The sequence below is a fragment of the Ictalurus furcatus genome, chromosome 17, assembly GCF_023375685.1.
Source record: "Ictalurus furcatus strain D&B chromosome 17, Billie_1.0, whole genome shotgun sequence".
NCBI lineage: Eukaryota > Metazoa > Chordata > Actinopteri > Siluriformes > Ictaluridae > Ictalurus > Ictalurus furcatus.
The window spans coordinates 12,025,485-12,045,678 of record NC_071271.1 but is presented as its reverse complement, the minus strand read 5'-3'; the positions used below and the strand labels follow the sequence as shown (position 1 = coordinate 12,045,678).

The following is a 20,194-nucleotide window of genomic DNA, read 5'->3' as shown; positions in this document are numbered from 1 at the left end:
CAAACTGGCTAACAGTAGGCTAATTATGATCATGTTTAAAGCAGTAGTCCAAGTCACTTGAAAGCTAGCAATCATTAAGCTAATTGTTGTAATGTTTAAAGCAGTAGCTAAGATTGACAGAAATCAATCTGCCATTTGGCTAATAATAATAAGTAGAATGCAGTAGCTAAGATTGCTAACAAGTTGGATAACATTAGGATTACTGTTAAATAGGTGTGCTAGTAAAATGAGGAAAACGTTTAGGCATATATTGTTTAAACCAGTAGCCAAGGTTGCTAGACAGCTAAGTAATATTAGGTTTGCTAATATTAACAATTAAATTATGTAAATTAGTATGCAAGATCGCAAGAATGCTAGCTAGCATTATGTAATGTAATTTCTCAAGCGAGCTAGCTAGCATTAAGCTATTATATCATGTAAGCCAGTAGTGGTGCTATCATGTGTTAGCACTCATGCTTGCAGATTATTGTGAAAATACACTCTGCCCTAAAATACCTGAGCATTTGTCAAGCGCTTTGTTCTAAAGTCATTACCATGCAAGACACACAAGCAATTTTTATTTATTTATTTATTTATTTTAGCCCTGCGAGAGCTAATCTAAGCAGCATAATTCTGACTTTTCATACAGAAAACAGATGGAGAGAGGCAGTGAGCGGTTTGTCACATGCTGGGTGCAAAGCCCTGGTTCTCAGACTCCGGCAGCGGTGCCAGTAGGTTTACTAATAGGCAGATGTCTGGTGGTGAATTCTAGACAAGATAAAACTCCTCCAAATCTTTCCCCTCCCTCTCTCACTGGATCTTCGGATAGCCACTAGGATATCCTTGTCTCTGCTCTGCTTTTGTGTGCTCTTTGTTTCTGAGGGGAGCAGATGAAATCCTTACACAGCTGTCCATCTGTTTATTTTTCCTACCCCAGTTTCTCAGTGAGTCTGTTATTAAATTGAGGTGATGTTACTGAGTTATTCCTGTGGATTTACTGTCGCACACACATGATGAATTGGCCTGGCGTTTCTCTTTAACGCTGGCTTCAGAACCCTTTTTTTTGTCTGTTAGGCATCCTGAGAGTAGCAGACGTGGGTGGGTAAATAATGGATGAGTATAGCTGGCCTGCTGCACGTTATTGCATTAGAGACCTGATCTGTCATTTTGGTGGGGCGTCTGTCAGTTCAGGTCATCGTGTTAACAGACTTCCTTGTGCTAACTGACTTGCATATGTCTCCTCACACATGCACATATTGTGGCTCCTTTTAGACCTAACATTTCGATATTTAAGCTACAAAAAAAAATTTTTTTACACAATTTAATTTTGCAGTTGGTACAGTTGGTTTTATGTATAACGTTATTAACTATTTTTCTTTGCTCCTGTTTGCTATAATAACACAGGAGTATGCTGAAAACAGTGTGTATCAAGGAAATTGAGCTGTTGGCTAATTCATCAATAATGGGGTTCCAGTACATTGTGCTCTTCTTCAATTGCAATCGTGTGTGTAATGAAATATTATGGAGATGGCAGACTTGGGGTGGAACAGCATGTAAGTTCTTTGTCCTCTTTCTCTCTCTCTCTCTCTCTATATATATCTGTGTGTGTGTGTGTGTGCATGCAGGTACAGGGGCCTCCTGTATCTATCCCCTGTTGGGAGCCTCATTGAATGGCTGGTACTTTCTCGCAACAGAGGTGGATGACATCTGCTATAATTACGCTAAGAAAAATGTTGAACAAAACAATATGGCAGACCTGATAAAAGGTAGGAGTCTGTTCATTCACTGATGAAGGTTTTATGCTGACTCTGATCTGAGTTTGTTTGGGATTTAAGCAGTCCTCTGTTTGTGTGTGTTGCAGTGGTGAAGGTGCCCCAAAAGACCTTGCTAATGGATGCAGTAAAGGAGGAGTCGATAGTGTATGATTTCTGTATGTGCAATCCTCCTTTCTTCGCTAACCAGTTAGAGGCAAAGGTAGCACAGTGGTTTTTCTCCGTCTCAGACATGAAAAAGCTGTACATGTCGAATTTCCCCAGTTCTATCAATGTAATACAAGCGTCTGTATAATCCTTGTTCTGTTTCAGCTGCTAATAATGGCCGGTCTATTGTTGTGTGGCTTGTGTTTCATTTACTCCATCAGGGAGTCAACTCGAGGAAATCCATCAGAGCCCCGCCCAGCTCCATCAACACGGGGGGAGTGACCGAAATCATGGCTGAGGGGGGTGAGCTGGAGTTTGTGAAAAGGATTATCCATGACAGTGTGCAGCTTAAGAGGAGACTCAGGTTTGGTACATGCACACGCAAACACATACTATATAGTGGCACGCATACAGTACAGTTACTGCACATAATGTATAACTATCCATACCATGGTTGAGCGTTTTTGTCAGTTTTTTATTTCCAAAAAAGTTGGTACATTGTGTTAAATGTAAATAAAAATAGAATGCAACGTTTTGCACATCTCATAAACCCATGTTATTCACAATAGAACATAGAAAACATATCAAATGTTTAAACTGTGTAAATCTCCCATTTTAAGGTAAATTTAAATTTGATGGCCACAACACATCTCAGAAAAGTTGGGACGGTGGCAACAAAATGCAGGAAAATTAAGTGTTACTAAAAATAAACAGCTGAAGGTTAATAGACAACAGGTCAGTAACATGATTGGGTATAAAAAGAGTATCTTAGAGAGTCTCTCAGAAATAAAGATGGGATGGAATCTGGATGGAAGCATATGTTGCTCTAAAACCTGTATACACCTTTTAGCATTGATTTTGCCTTACCAGATGTGCAAGCTGCCCATTCCATAGGCACTAATGCACCCCCATACCATCAGAGATGCAGGCTTTTGATCTGAGTGCTGATAAAAAGCCGGATGGTCCCTCTCCTCTTTAGTCCTCTTTAATTTAGAGGACGCGGCGTCCATGGCTAGAGTGTTTTAAATTTCGATTCGTCTGACCACAGAACAGTTTTCCACTTTGCCACAGTCCATTTTAAATGAGATTTGGCCCAGAGAAGACAGTAGCGTTTCTGGATCATGTTCACAAATGGTTTCCTCTTTGCATGATAGAGCTTTAACCAGCATTTGTGGATGGTATGGCGAACTGTGTTCACAGACACTGAGTTCTGGAGGTGTTTCTGAGCCCATGCAGTGATTTCCATTACAGAATCATACCTGTTTTTAATGCAGTGCCGCCTGAGGGCCTGAAGATCACGGACATGCAATACTGATTTACACCCTTGTCCCTTGTGCACAGAGATTTCTCCAGATTCTCTGAGACTTTTGATGATATTATGTACTGTAGATGATGAGATATTCATAGTCTTCACAATTTTACATTGAGGAACATTATTCTGAAATTGTTCCACAATTTGTAGAAGCAGTTTTTCACAGATTTGTGAACCTCTGCCTGTCTTTACTTATGAAAGACTCTGCCTCTCTAAGATACTCTTTTTTTTTACCCAGTCATGTTACTGACCTGTTGCCTATTAACCTTCAGCTGTTTCTTTTTAGTAACACTTACTTTTACAGCCTTTTGTTGCCCCGTCCCAACTTTTTTGAGGTGTGTTACGGCCACCAAATTCAAAGTTACCTTCTTTTTTCTTAAAATGGTACATTTCCTCAGTTTAAACATTTGATATGTTTTCTATGTTCTATTGTGAATAATATGGGTTTATGAGATTTGCAAATCATTGCACTCTGTTTTTATTTACATTCATTTACATTTTACACAGCGTCCCAACTTTTTTGGAATTAGGGTTGTATAATTTTTTACGTGGGGTGGGGACTAGTAATCGACTAATCGAATACTCAATATATAATCAAATTGGCTAATCGTTTCTGTCATGTATTTGATTTTAAAATGTGTGACACACTCGTATATCCTGGCTCAGATCACATGGTACCTGGGCAAGATGGGTAACTAAACTCAGCACGGGTACATGGGTAGGTTTTGGGTGGAATGTGTACCACACTATTTAATGGAAAAGCATAAGACCCATCTTCAAATCCCAATGTCACTTTAGCATGAGGTCTGAGCAAGTTATTTTGGCCATGTTTTGATTGCGATGTACTTGCCAGAGTCGAATAATTAGTATACAAGTCTAAACGTGTTGTGTTGTTCAACAATGCTCAGTGGACGGTAATATAAAAAAATGTGTTTGGCTTCACATGAAGGCAGGGTGCAACAATAGGAATGACTGACTTAAATTCAGAAAAACAAAAGCTTGCATTTAGGCTTCTCTGAGTCTTTTCCATTACGCAGCGCATGTTATGGAGGGTTGTTCCCAGCTCCTGTGGAGGTGCAGAGGGGAAGAAACTGTCCTGATGAAGGGGCACAGCAGATGGAGGCAGAGATGGAACTGTCATCCAGAGTTTGTTTAATTAATTGGCAGAAAAAGCAAACGATTACCCATGCAGCATCCGGCTTCTCCGATGGGAGCAGATGTGTGTGCACGGCAGTGCACGTTAGACCTGATTAACAAAGCCACACCTGGAAGCCCCAGGGGAGTGGAGCGTGCGCACACGTGTGTGTGTGTGTGCGTGCGTGTGCGGGTGTGTATTCATGTGCGTGTGTGTGTGAGAGAGGGCTGTACTGCAAATTTCTCTGCTTTGTGACACATTTCACTAATATGATGCGGTGTAAATGGGTGCTTCCACAGAAATGCTCTTTCAGTTACCTCTTAAGCGTCGATGCACGGCACATCTGCTGACTCTAGAGAATGATTACATGCAAAATGACAGATGTGGTTTTTTATTGTGTACATATTTTTTTTGGCAATTTACACTGCAATTGCAAGTCAAGCTAATTTTGCCATTTTCTTTAACATGAATGAGATGCGTGTCATGTGAGTTTCATAAAAATAATAACCATGGATAGTTTTACCTCTGGTTTAGAGAAGCTGCTTCATCCTCCATGTCAAAAGTTCACATGGGAGCATTACATTACCATTACATATTTTGCTGCTTCTAGATGATTATACCCTAGAATGTAGCTGCTTAAAGAAAGCATGGCATTAATTGTTGCGTTAGCAGTGAATTTAATTCATTGCAGTTGCAAGAAAAATGGTTGTTTCCACCCCAGAACTCTGTAAAATATTCAGTTTCGACAATGATCTTAAAAATAAATAAAATAAAATTTAAAAAAGTATTCACATCTTATTGTAATAACTGTCATTTACTTGAGTTGTTGTCATGGTGACATAATGATGGAGACTCCAAGCACCTAATGTTAGGTTCTTGGTTTCAGACCAGCAGTGGTTTGTGCTCCATGAGAACCAGTACACTGTTAGTGGAAAAGAGATGTGTGTTCTGAGTGTGTCCATCTCCTCAGGACCAGAAGGCTGTCAGTGTAGTGTCTGTGCATGTGCACTTGTATCTGCGTGCGTGTGTGTTTTTATTTTTTTGTTTTTTTTGCTGGCAGGTGTCTGTAGACTTTCTGCCAGACACCCAACCAGACACAGATTGCGCTTCCTGTCTAATCCATAGATCTGCAATTAGACCCAGTATTCTCTCTCTCTCTCTCTCTCTCTCTCTCTCTCTCTCTCTCTCTCTCTCTCTCTCAGTCTCTCCCTCTCGGTCTCTCCCTTTCTCTCTCTCTCTCTGGCTCTCTCTCTCTCTATCTCTATCTCTCTCCCCCTCGGTCTCTCTCTCTCCCCCTCTCTCTCTGGGTCTCTCCCTCTCTCTCTCTCTCTCAGTCTCTCTCTCTCCCTCTGTCTCTGTCTCTTTCTCTCTCCCTCTGTCTCTCAGTCTCTTTCTCTCTCTCTCTCTCTCTCTCTCTCTCTCTCTCTCTCTCTCTGTCTCTCTCTCACTCTCCCCCACAAAAATATAGAACTAATTTCACAAATTGCCAAGAGCCTCTCATTATTGACATTTTAATTGCTTCCTCCTTAGAATGAGTTAAAGGGTGAGCATGTAGTAAATGTTTTTTTTTTCCTATTCAGTTTCCTATTCATCTGCAATCACTTTAGCCTGTTATGTGCTGGTGGGTTCTCAACAGCATGAAGAACATCTGTGGATATTAAGATTCTTTAATATTTTATATCAGAAAAATGAAATAGATTCTGTAGGCCTGCAGGATTCCCTGCCTCGGGTATCCCCTGAGGAGCTGGGGGTTGGCCCTCAGTAGACACTGTGCCAGCCTCGTTTCCCACTGCTACTCTCCTCTTAAACTGAAGGATGCTCTCTTTGATGGCAATTATTCGTATGGATTATTCGATCCTCAAGGGCTTCACTTGTTAAGCGCTGCATGTACTAGTCAGTTATACATAGATTTTTCCTTCTACTGTGTAGATGTTTTTGAGTCCATTGATGGCTTATGAAGGCTCAGATTTTTTTTTTACTGTGGTGGATAAGCATTGATTTTTCTTCCTCTGCTGTGTGACTTCAAAGTCCTGGGCTTGGTTGGGTATGATGCAAGCTGTTTTCTCCAGTCCTCGCTCAGCTCTAGAGTTTGGGTTGGGATCAAACACAATGCCCAACCGATTCATACAAAACACATCGCAAAAATCAGGTCCTTTGAGGAAGGAACGTTCATTGCAGTTTAAGGAGACTGGATGTGGGCAAGATTCACCCCCCGCTCCCCCATTTGCTGCTATAATAACCTCCACTCCACCACAAGAGCATTACTGAGGTCAGGTACTGATGTCGGGTTACGATTCAGAGTTCCAGTTCATCGCAAAGGAGTTCAGTGTGGTTGAGGTCAGGGTTCTGTGTAGGTCACTCGTTCTTCAATACCAACCTTCAGCAAATCATGTCATGTCATCATCCTGCTGGAACAGGTTTGGACCCCATAGTTCCAGTGACGGAAGGAATTGTAATGTTATAGCATTTAAAGACATTTTACACAATTCCAACTTCCAACTTTGTGGCAACAGTTTGGGGAAAGCCCACATATGGGTGTGATGGTCAGGTATCCACAAACATTTGGCCATATCTGTCTTTTTTTCTAAGAGCTCTTCATTTAATTACTTCATTTAATTCCATCTTCAATAACCGATTTATCCTGGTGAACTCAACATTAACTATAAGCTAGTGTAAAACATTATTACTTCACCCATATCATCATCACCATTGTACCGTGCTGATTGACATTTTCACTTGCTATTCACATGCTTACATGCAATGATTTTTGGCAAAGTGTTGAGTTTAGGGTACATGTAAACAGTTCATTTGGATTCTACAATTGGAATTGATTTGGATTAACGAATACCTGTGCATGTAAACACAGCTGCTGTCTTTGTCTTTTGCAGATGGTACAGCTGCATGCTGGGGAAAAAGTGTAGTCTGGCACCCTTGAAGGAGGAGCTGAGAAAACAAGGGGTGAGCGTGTGTTCCCATGTATATAAGTGTGTGTGGCATTTTTTTTTATTAATCCTCTCCAGATTGAAATGTGCAGTGCTGGAAAAATGTGCAGTGCTGGAAGAATCTGCAGGTCAATTGCTCTAAGTCAGCTTTCCTCAAGTGGCCCCAAAAATGCCCCGTGAAACAGAGCTATGATGGGCTGGATTTCATTAGTTCATTAGCAGTCATTAGTTGCCGTCCCCTCCTCCATGAACAAATAAGCCCCCGGCGTGGCTTTGTATGAAAGCAGGATTCTCTAATAGCTGTGACCGCAAGCTGTTCTCTGCGTTTACAGGTTATTAGGCTGGTGTCGGTCTTTTCTCCTCTCTTCATCTGGTGGTGTCAGAGTGCTGTCACCTCTCATCAGAGCGATGGTGCACTTGGCTGTGTTCCAGCACTCAAGCCTGATACCGCCAATCTGCCCCGTAGCCAACTAATGGGGCTCTAATTAATATGCTAATGAGACTGTCTCACTTTCTTTTGCTCAGTTCATGTACTTCTTCTTCTTGCTTTTATCTTTAGTTTCAATGGCCTTCCCATTTAGGGCTCACTTAGTAGTCTAACTGCGTCCTGTTTTCATAATCTGCTTTACGTAGTGGTGTGAAGTCAGTGTGAAATTAGAATAGCGTGTGGGATTATAGCAAGGCTGTCCCTGTCCAGTTCTGTACACACCTCTGTGATCCATAATGAACGTGTAGAAGTGCATCATTTCACACCCAGCCACAGACTCTCCTCAGGTGGAAAGGATTTGATTGATGATCTACAGGCTCCCTAAATGCAGCACGCATCTGCTACTTCCAGTTCTCTCATGCCGTCTGCAGGCAGATAGAAAATCGCAGGCTGTCTTTAGGTGAGTGGATATGAGAGATTAGCATATGGTTTGTGTGTTTTGAATTAGGGGGCTTTCACACTGGCAGTTTAATCCAGAGATGACCTGTAGGAGGTGGTCTGAGTTTGGTTGCACTCAGTGGTTAATATGCTGAACTACAGATCGGAAGGTCGTGAGTTCAAATCCCACCTCTGCCAAGTTGCCACTGCTGGGCCCTTTAGTAAGGCCCTTAACCCACAATGGCTCAGATGTATAAATGAGATAAATGTAAATCGCTCTGGATAAGGGCATCTGCCAAATGCCGTAAATGTAACTGTGCCGCAATTCCCGTGAATGTGAACGTACTCGAGTCCGCACTTCTTCAGGAAGTGAAGTAACCTGCGCATATGTTTTAGCCAATGACGACGACATTAGTTTCCACAACACACGTGTACCATGAGTGGCAGGGGAACGTTGTGGGACACAGAAGAGGTCCACTGCTGAATGTAACTTCTGCTACGCATAATAATACCAAAATAAAAAACAAAACAGAAATATGGTGAGTTGCATTGTATTCTCCGTGCGTTTTTGTGATGACGTAAGATGAACGCAAACGAATCTAGGTTCGATAGAATCAAGTGAGTCTGAACCAATCGTACTCAGATTTGGACCACAGCAAATGTGCCCAGAGTGAAAACCACCTTACTGTCTGACTAGAATTTTCTTTCCATAGATTTAAGGTCATTTGAATTAAGATACTGGACTACTGATCAAAAGGTCCTGAGTTCAAATCCCACCACTGCCAAGCTGCCACTGCTGGGCCCTTGAGCAAGGCCCTTAACCCTCAGTTGCTCAGTTGTAAATGAGATAAATGTAAGTTGCTCTGAATAAGGGCATCTACCAAATGCCATAAAATATAAATATATAATTCTCAAATCTCCTCTTGGGTGGCTGATTTTGATGATATAGATTGGAGCTGGGTTGACACAGCCCTAAATTCACATTTGTCCATTTAATATAAACTTTCCAGTTTATCCTGAAATGCATAATCCATTCCACACCTTTTTTTTCAAATAACATCCAATATGCGAATTATATGATGACACTATACCCAGAAACATTTAGGGCCATCATAGTAACACCCTTCTTAAGATAATTCAAGATAATATGTTTGGACATATTTACATTTACCTTATGCAGAGCGACTTACATGTATCTCATTTATACAACTGAGCAATTGAGGGTTAAGGGCCTTGCTCAAGGGCCCAGTCGTGGTAGATTGGCAGTGCTGGGATTTGAACTCATGACCTTTCGATCAGTAGTCCAGTATCATGTGTGACATACCGACATATGTCTGTTAAGTAATACTACCTACCAGTCTAGTAATCAGGATTGAATCACATCGCACAGGATATGCAATCTCTCTCTAAATCACAGAGATGGGCGTGTCTTCACAATGTATGCATGTTCATCACACTAAAAATTCCATGTGTACTTCCTTTACCTCATTTTTAATTCAAAACGATTGTTTTGAACCGTATTATAAGCATCTGCTGTGGTGTGTGGCCATGCTAGTTGTGCTTATAGATCACGTGACCATGACATGTATGTAGGCTACACTTGTGCTAGGAACTCACTTCTCTGATTAGTCCTTTTAAATCTCATCTATATTGTATTGTTCAGAGTGTTAAACTCTTGATTTCAGTTTCGGTTCACTTGCAAAACCTGTAATATAATCTTTACCATCAACTCAATTCATTATGTCCATTCAGACAAGATGTACATGGGGTTTATTACATGGGGATATTTCGACTGGTCATTTTATAGAAAAGTAAAATACGACATAATCTTTCCAGACGCAGAAACGCACAGTCTGTAAAAAATTACCGACATGAGGGAATCAGACATGATTAAGATCCGAGAGATGCTCCGGTAATAATTACATTATCCCACCTCCCCATGTAAAACTAATCCAGTCCAAATAGGGCTTTAAATGATCTGATCTAAATTGAGACACAGATGAGTAAGAGAGCTGTTTACAGTTTCATGTCCTTCTTCTTTTGTACCATGTGATTAACTCAAATAGAAAAAGGTAGTTTTTTAGATTGTTGTGATGGTTTTTGTGATCCTTTCTTTTAATATTTATTATATGTTTAATGTAGAATTGGTGTATTTGCATTAGTTTGTCTTTGTATGTGGTGTATTCCATTACTGCAAAACAAATTGCCCCCCAAGGGGGACAGTAAAATGTTAAGTAAGCATGAATGCAACTCTAGAGACCACTCTGTGATCTTAGTAATCACATTTCATGACTCGATCCATGCTGCAGTTAAAAAGATGATCCCTCAGTGTTGCCAAGGGCGCATTCGTGGTTATACTACACATATTCAGGAAGTGGTTTGATGAGCAGATCACAGTGTGTCTCCAGATGCATTAGATCTCGTTCACACTTGTACGTCCTGCGGTCCATTTGTGATTGGTTCATCTGAGACGGATATTAATACAGGATTTGAACGTCTCCTTATCCACAAAGTCTGTGTACTAAACTAGCCTCTGTTGATGATTGTACTGATGATTATTATGATGTATTTTGGCAGGTTTGGCTATTGTCTGTATAATTTGCTGAAAGTATAACAAACAAAGACTCGGATAATTAAATTGTTTGTGTTTGTGAAATGCAGGTGAGGTTGCTAGTAGTTAGCTAGGTGACTAGTTGTTTGAGAAGGTCGGAAAACATGGGGGTGTGGTTAATGTACATATTCAAGTATATTAATCAGATCCTGGCATATTTATAAGGATAAGGAGATATTTCTAGGCAATTCTGGTAGTTTCTTGGGCATTAAAAACACATTTTTGCTGTTATTCTGCATTGATTATAATGAATGGTTTTACAATAAAATGTTTAATAAAATGTTCTTTAAAGAATCCTTTCTTGTTCTGCTGTTGATCGCAGCTCTTGTTATTTCATCTTTTGTCTGAACAGGTCCCCAAGGTAACACACACTGAGTTCTGTCAGGGGCGCACCATGCGCTGGGCTCTGGCCTGGAGCTTCTACGAGGATGTGACGATGCCAGTAAGTTTCAGTTCTGTGCTCTACCTTCTGTGACTTTGTGTAAAAGGTCTTGCTGTGACCTACTAAGCTACTTGGGAGTTTCGTGTGTGTGTGTGTGTCTAGGATCAGTTGAGGGAAAGCCACACTGGCAGAATATTCATGCAGCTCCAGATCAGTGCCTGTGTTAATAATGCAAACTCGGTCCATTCCATTAGACACAGTCTGACTGCTCCCTGCAGCCCGGCTCTCTTCCCCAGCCGCCGTAGCCTGGCAACGGTCTCCAGGGCAGCAGAGCTGTGCTGTAAAGCAGTGCTCTTGTAGTGAGAAGGAGCGATAGAGAGAGTGAGTGAGAGAGGAGTGTAAGGCATAGTGAAAGGGGCGGGAGGTGGAATGCTTCCAGTCTTTCACAACTTCTCTACATGCTTTTGTAGAGGGCACTTGAGCAGAAAGATTGGCCTACATTTCTGTCTGCATTCCACTCCTCTCCTTATCACACCACCAGCTACTACACATACACGCCAGTGATTATTGCTACATGCTAGACATGTTTGTAATCTTTTAATGAAAATTTATATCAGTGTGTGTATTTATTTAAAGTCATGTCGTACTACCCAGATTGCAGAGTAACCAAGAAGTGTCCCCACACACACACACACACAAAGCCTGTCACATTTGTACTTCTACATTAATCCTTTTCCTCCGAGCCCAGCTGAGTCCCATTATAGAAACCAGATTAATCTGATTGACAGTCTGGTCTTTAATCCAGTCGTGAAATCATGAAAAGTATGGCATATGATCCTCCTGACACAGAGATGAAAGCGCGAGAGACTGTCACACACACAGAGAGGGAGAGAGAGAGAGAGTGAGAGAGCAAGGGATATTGGAAGGAAAGATGTGCTTTGCTGTCTGCTCATTCATCACGTAAGCTGTCGGAACAGTAGATTTACGGCAGAGGCGTTGGCTGAAAGGTCAGAGGTCAGGATCGTGAGCCATTAGAGGAAGCAGTGTTCCAGGGGGTTGAGAGCGATGAGAGGAAGGAGAAGTGTGTGTCAAAATCAGTCCTGCTTTCAGGCTGAGTTTAACCTCTGATCGCTCTGTCGCTCAGCCGCAGCTGTGTATGTTCAATAATTAATATGTTTACCCTTTTTGTCCACGGAGGCGCTGCTATAGCTGACCTTTTTCAAGTGGACCACCAGAGTAGCAGCCATTTGAATGATCTCCTGTTCTTTCTCACTGATCAGAGCACAAAGGTAGACGTGTTTATATCATGGACAGTTCAGAAAGAGAACATGTATAAAGGATATTTTAAAAAATGTGTAAAAGGATGAAACAGGGAAAGTATTACACAGCTGATGAACACTGTGTGTGTATATGTGTGTATATATGTGTTTGTGTGTGTGTGTGTATGTATGAATGTGTGTGTACGTGTATATATGTGTGTATGTGTGTGTGTGTAGTCTCATTAGCTGCCCAGACTGATGTGCACTACACTGACTAACTTGATCAATTTTATTGATTCTAAAGCCTGTGAGCAGTGAGCTTTAGAATATGGCCTCAAAACCTGGAGACACAACAGGATGAGATGCTCCACTGTAAAATTCAATCAATAGAATATCATGCATTGTGTTGTATACAAGTCATTAATCGTTATCGTACACAGTTTCAGCGGTTTTATACAAGCCTGTTGACTGACCGAATTAGTAATGGACAGTTTAGATGTAATTTATGGAATAATTTCTGTTAAAATACAGAGCATTAGTGCAATAATAAACTGATTCATACCTGCTAGTGATACACTGATGTCTTTGTAGCATTTGACCAATAGGCATAGAATGGCTCCCCCTGGTGCACTATAGGTGTGTATTTTTCGATTATATACCAGTGAGCAGTCCCTCCAGGATTTTGCGATCGTAGAAATTAACTCAAAATCAAGCAAACTCCAAAATATTCAGAGGAGCTTGCAATTTTTCTGAATTACTGCAGATTTTTCACAAATTTGGGCCAAAACGCGCCATGTGACGTCAACGCGACGCACATTCAGCCAAAGCCCTCTTCGATTCACATGCGTTCATGAGTACAGCTAAAAGGTCTCATTTACCAACAGACATCACTGTGAAAGAGCACACAATATAATTTTGTGCAATTGCAATTTCGCCAAATATGAGAAGTTTTCAGCAAAAAAGCACAAAAGATTCGATAGCAAAATCAAACATTTTTAGCCACAACAATCACCAAAAAAAAACCCCAGCGAAATATTGTACGGACTGAGTATAGACTCCACAAGTTACTCATACTCTACTGGCAGCTGTGGGGGGATGTGGACCAGTCGGCGCTGTGGCAAAAACTCTGAGGCAGATGGGACATAAAGCAGGCTAAATGTATTTTATTAGTCTGAAAAGATCTCTGACTAGATGAAGCCAATTCAATAGTCAAGTGCACTACTCTAGCCAAAAGACTAAAGTTTTTTAAACGTTCCTTTTGTTTTAATAGACTCTGTTAACACTTTGATATCATTTTGCATGAAGTTGAGAGATATGTGCAAGAATCTAGCGCTTTAATCCCACTCCCTCCCTCTTCCAATGGAATTCCTCCTACAGTTATTTATCTTGACCTTTAAAGCAAAATAAAATTCAAATAAAAGCATTGCGCGGTGTTAGAGCGCTTTCAGAGCCGTGGGTTGCACCTCGTTATCCAGTCCTACTCGGTTAGTTTAGGGTCAGATCAGCAGCGCATGCCAACTCAGAGAGACCGATCCAGACTTGTTTTCAGGTGCTGCCGACGCCAGAGTTGAACACAGTGGGGGAAAAACCTTCACATCCTCCATCCGTTATTAAGCTGTAAGGAGATTCTGTGCCATGCTGCGCACTCTCAGTTTCAGAATCAAGGATTTCAGCTGAGCTGCCGGTGTGTCCACTTCTTTAGTGCCTTTTAAGAATTGGTATGTCCTTTCATCATGGATTATGATACACAGATTGATTCTTTTGCATATTTATTGCACTGATTTGTTTACGTTTGTTGTTAACAGTGTAGAATTGAAAGACATTGAATGCAGAAATGTAAATTGTAGCCATGTGTACAGCTGTTAATTGAAGTGCATTCTTATGAAATGCATTCTTTGCTGCACAAATTAAAAAACAAAATAGTGATGTCCTGAAACAGTTTTTGCTTCACATCTGTAAATGAACAGTGGATCACTTTTTTTGAATTGCTGGTCCACTAGTAAAAATGACTAGTGGACCAGTTGTGCAACCTCTGTTAAGTATGAATTATTTATTTGCAAAGGTTTAATATACAGCAGTCTGAGAGATTCTTCAGTTTTCCCCTTGAATTGAATTTCAAGGCCAAGCTGTGTGCGAAGGTATGCCAGAACAATGAAAAGCTTGAAATCCCTTGTCTACTTCTATATTTGTAATTGTTCAATGAGAAGCTATCCATTTAAAAGGAGCAGTTTGTTATTTTTATAGCCCATACAGGATTTTGCAGAGGTTTTTGTGCTTTTTTGTGGAAGACTACTTCAATTGGCGAAATCACAGATGCAGAAAACTGTCTTTCACAGTGACGTTTGTTAGTCAATGAGATCTATTATCTGTACTCATGGTCGGTGAATGTGAATGGAAGGGGGTTTTGGCTGAATGCGCGTTGTGATGACATCACATGATGCATCTTTGCCCAAATCTGTAGTAATTTAGAAAAATTGCAATCTCCTCCAAATATCGTGGCGTTTTCTTGATTTTGTGTTAATTTCTGCAATTGCAAATTCATTAAATCCGGGAGGGACTGTTTTTAGCACCATCTACTGTTCATGCGGTGAATTGCAGCAAAAACACTGATCATGCTTTCCATTTCCTCCAACCGACCCCATCTTCTCTCTTGAAGCTACATTTGCCTCCTGGGTTGCCCTCGAATGAAAGGGGGCGGAGTTGAGCAGGGGGCAGAGCTAATTTCAGGTTGGAAAAAAGCAAACTGAAGTTTGAAATGAAGAAACCAATCAGATGTACTGTATGGCAATATTGTGAGTCACAGTTTTGCTTGTTGATCATTTTTACAGCTTTAGAAAGACTTTAAAATGTTACATACCACCCCTTTAAATTCAGTAAAGGTTTGTTGTGTATACAAGCACGATTTCGGTGCAGATTCTTCTGGAGTCCAACAGATTAAGCTGCTGATCATACGACACAGTTGAGGAATCTTGTGAAAGAAAGAAATAGCCTGGTGGTATGCTTATGGGTGTCCTGTGTTGATTGAATCCAGGATAGTTTTCTGTTTTGTCATTAAATGTGTGCACTCTGAATCAGCCAGATGATTATTCGTCTTTCATAAGTGCAAATGTTTTCCTGGCGTGAAGACTAATGCCCATGAGGCATGGTCCTCTCTCAGGCTGAGTTACTCTGACTCGCTCTGTTTTTCACTCTCACCTCTTCTGCTCTTCTGTGCTGCACAATCTGCTAATGTGTCTTTGTTCTTTCTTCATACTTAGATGTAGCGCTCACATTGTTTTGATGCTGTTCTTAAGCAAGTGTTCTAGTTTGGGTTTTCTGGTATTTCGGTGAAGAGTGAGCAAGTCTGTCCCTGGTCCGTGTGGAATGCTTGCTATGTGTATGTGCATATGTTTGTGTATGTGTATGAAAGCATTATCTGCTTTGTAGAAACATGAGCTTAGGCTCAAGGCTTAATGAGGGTCACATTGCTGGTTGTGTCCTGACCTCATTATTCAGAGATGTGTAAATACTGTTGTTTTGTGTGAACACGAGCAGAGCTGTACGATTGTGATGGACAAATTGTCGGGGAATGGAGAATGCAATTACAAAAGGACAAACAACTGAAGTGAAGGTTTTGTGTTTCTGCATTTCTGGAAAATATCTGGCTGTCATCAACTGTTTCCCATGCTTGCAATTTGTAAGAGTTGAGCCCAGCTGCTAGGACTTTTAAACACCTGATTTAGAACCATTTATGAAGCTTGAATACAACTCCCTTTGTGTCTTTTTGTGTGTGTGTGTGTGTGTGTGTGTGTGTGTGTGTGTTGTATAATGGTTTGACCCATATCTTCAGACCCCTGTGCTGTAAGGCTCAACCCTAATAGTTTCATTGTCATGACTGTGAGGTGACATGGGATGGAATTTCTTTTTTTAGACCTCCTATCCGATATCTCGCCCAGACGTTGCTGGTCACGTCCCTGCGTGTCAGACGCTCGACATATGGTGCACACACATCTCAGACGGTGATGGTATATTTACTCCACTGTAAGCCAAGGTCATGGACAGGAGGAGCAGCCACACCTTTAAATCCTTAATTGAGCACTGCTGCCCTCTTCTGGTTTCCCCTCACTCTCACAGCGGTAGATCATAGTTTTTATGATCTAGTTTTATACATAGTTTTTGCATGTTATACTGCCACAGAGCAAGCATTAGCAGTAGTGCTGTAGTCTGTATTTGTATCACACAGATAGGGAAGGTTTTTGTAAAAATCACACAGAGACTGTATAGTCATTTTGTAATAAGTTATGGTTCAGATTCAGTTTTAGGTGTCTAACTACAGTTTTCTTGCTACCACTATATATTTATAATTTTACATTTCCACCCCAGATCCACTGTATTTAATTTCTTTTCATGCATGAAAGCATTTGTCTTCTTTATTAGAATTAGGCAGAATCTCAAATGGCAGAGTAAAATTGTCCTGTTGGAAAATTATTTGGAAAAATGAAGAAATAATTGAAAATATAAGTATATAAGTCTCCTATTAATGATGTACATTTATTTAAAGCCATTTTTTCTACATTAAGCAGTGAGGATCACTTGACCAAAAAAAATCAGAAAGGACATTTGTATAGATTTATGTCATTTAGGTGACAAAAAAGGCAACTATGTGATCATGAACTTGCAAAAATGCTTTTTTTTCCTCACTGAGTATGTAACTAACATGAAAGTTTGTCCCATCAGCCTGTACTAGATTAATTCTGACGGGTCTGTATTAAGGCAACGTCCAGTAATTTGTAGGGACTATTTAGGATTACACATGGCAGAGTTATTTATAAATAACTGTAATCAGTTTTTGCCTGACTGAAAATTGTTTTGCTTTGGTCTACTGACATTTTTGTGTGTGTGTGTGTTCCAGTCTCCACCAAATAAGAAGCGTAAGCTGGAGAAGGCACGTAAACCGCTGACCTTCACCGTGGTAGAAGCCACTGCAGCAGAACTGCACTCTCAAGCCCTCAGCATCGGCCAAACACACACCAGCCATGTGGAGAGCGTCACCTACTGGTTGGAGAGCATACTCACAGACCTGAAGGCAGGCGCGCACACACACACACACACACACACACACACACACACACACACACACAAACAAACAAACAACTTTTTTTTTTTGGCTCAGTACAGATTTATTTCACATTATTTAAATGTGTACAATGATATTTTAATTATTAACACTGCAGAGCCTTCCACCGACAGAACACTGTAGGTCCAGGTCTATATTATTCATAGGCCTACTTGAGACCTTTTTGAGTTCAACTGTTAAGAGGATTACAGGTGTGGTATGACAGTGTTGTGCTGTGTCCTCAGGTGTTGCACAACCGCGTGCCCTCCTACGACTCTGAACTCAGACTCTTCCTGACTGCTGTGGAGAACACCTGGGTCCATGCTCGTCAGAGACGCCGACAGCGTCGTGAGCTGCCCAAAGCCCCAGAGCCTGACACTCCCACTGCCGACAGCCTGGACCCGACGCCAGCACAGGACCTTACAGATCATCCCAGTATTGGAGAAGAATCCAAGGCAAAGCAGGCCTCTGAAAAGGATACAGATGTCCCCTGTAAGACCTCCAGCACACAGGAACAGGGGTCCAGTGCCTCTACTATTTTCCCAAACTCCAGCTCAGTCCACAACTTCCTGTTTAAATGCCTGCTGAATGTGAAGGTGGAGGACAGAGATGTGTTGGTTGAGATGCACTGGGTAGAGGGTCAGAATAAAGACCTGATGAACCAGCTATGTACATGCATTAAGAACTCACTCTTTCGCCAAGTAGCCAAGTCCATTTAACCCCGTCCATTTTAACATCTTTTCTGCTTTTCCTTTTTATCATCTGGGGTATGAGCCATACTAAAGTTTAGACTTTCTGTAAGTCTGCTGTTCTGTACTAGTAGTGGTGAAAGACAGTGGTGAAATTTGTTTTATTGAATGTTTGTTTGTCTTTATTACATTTATAATAAACATTTTAATTGTTGATGGTTCCGAATCTTTCTTTGATTTAAAACCTTGGATTTGTTCATTTGTATTCCACTGTGTTCTCTCACTCCTGTCTTTGTTTAGACTAACCGCTGCCTATCATTTATTCAGTTCACATGGTTTGCGTATGTAAACTACTGAAAAAGGAAAGGACAGCTAGTATGTAATTGGTCTTTTGATTTTTATGTTAGCGCTGATATCTTTGTCTTCTCATAAACACATCAGATTTTTCTCTCACATCAGAACTTCCTCAGTCATTGTTGGTAAGTGTGAAAGTTAACCCACTTCCTAGTTATTTGTATCCAGTTGTGGTTTAATCATTTGATTTTGATTTACCACTTTTTGTGCAGAGTGGCATTTCCTGTCCCTAGAATACCTCTGTGGTTTCCTTGCAGGAAATCTGGGCCTGTAGACAGAAGTCCGGAGTGGAGCCGGCGTGGATAACAGGAAGGTAGCAGCAGTCAAGGAAGTAACTGTTAGAAGCAGTGGTGTTTTTCTAAAGTGGTGGGTCATGTGAAGTTTTCTGAACCTAGAGATAAATCATCTGCACTTTTTCTAGCTTATGCTTCTTCTGGCTTAAGCAGGGACTTTGCTCCCCATTTGCAAAACATGTGGGAATCATGTGACATTTTGAGAACAGAATGTGCTTACTTACACTACACATATCTGTTCATGCTTGAGGTGGCAAGTACGAATCATTTATGTGATCAGATTTCTCACAGTCTAGTTGTGCCTCCACCAACACAACCTTTAGGTTTTTACCCCTACTGTAGTTTTTCATACTGCCATTATTACCTCAAAGAGTTAACCGATCATATTTGAGTCACTCAAGGACTAACAAAAAATTCAAAGGCATTAATTGATAAAACAGCTCATAAAATGGAATCAAAAGTTAAAGCTGCATTTTGTACGATTTTTGAATTTTGTCCTTTTTGGTAGAAAAATGCTTTGCAAGCTATCTGCAGAAAAACATTTGGTAATGTGGGTTGTACTGCACTGTTCTCCACTGTGTGCATTTATCTCACGCTCTGTGCACCAGACCACAGGTTGCATGTAGTGACTTTTTCTGAGGCTCTGCACATCTCTGGGTTTGTTGGACACAGATAGCTGGCTAACTCTAACTATCTACCTAAAATATAGTGTAGTGCACCAAACCTGATCATTTCCAATGATTTACTTGATTTTCTCATCTGTCTCTTCAAATATTTCATTATCTAATCTGTGGTATTTGTTTTCTTTATTTACTTGCTCTTTCTCCTGAGTGGCTGTGGCTCCTGCCAGTCACAGTGTAGAAGGACTTCTTTTAGCTGGTATGATGTGTGATGATGATGATTGACATATCTGAGCTGGGAAAACTTGTTTCATAATCTTCCTCTTCTGATTCAGTAATCATGATTTTTTTATTATTATTATTGTAACAACGAACTCTACACACATTCATGTACAATGTTCATTGACACAACTCTGGTTTTCATATTCTGGTTTTCTGAGGGGGGAATAGCTTTACTATAGTGTTACTATCAATCAAGGGGGTAGGTTTGGTCTCAATATTGGTAGGGACACCCACCCACCCCGGAAAAAAGGACTGTTTATTAAAATATAACATCTATATATACATTAAGATCTGTATTTACATTTAAATACAAATTATACAAAGCAACTGATCAAAGACTAAAACATTATAAATTCTAAAATTCTGCCCTCTCAAAATACTGGTAGGGACATGTCCCTACCGTCCATATGCAAATCTACGCCCTTGCTATCAATGCAGACTTTAATACACTGAAAAT

General features: G+C 40.7%; 1 protein-coding gene across 1 annotated transcript in view; it reads left to right on the top strand.

Annotated features, from left to right (window-relative positions):
• The window catches only part of mettl16 (methyltransferase 16, N6-methyladenosin), a 37,547-nt gene extending 19,145 nt beyond the window's left edge, over nt 1-18,402 (top strand). Inside the window, exons 4-10 of the mRNA XM_053647518.1 lie at nt 1,605-1,745; nt 1,841-1,953; nt 2,120-2,262; nt 7,234-7,303; nt 11,116-11,205; nt 17,296-17,469; nt 17,745-18,402. Of these exons, the coding sequence (XP_053503493.1) occupies nt 1,605-1,745; nt 1,841-1,953; nt 2,120-2,262; nt 7,234-7,303; nt 11,116-11,205; nt 17,296-17,469; nt 17,745-18,218 (1,205 nt within the window). The 3' untranslated portion in view covers nt 18,219-18,402. The remainder of the gene's footprint in view (nt 1-1,604; nt 1,746-1,840; nt 1,954-2,119; nt 2,263-7,233; nt 7,304-11,115; nt 11,206-17,295; nt 17,470-17,744) is intronic.
• The last annotated feature ends 1,792 nt before the right edge of the window (nt 18,403-20,194 follow it).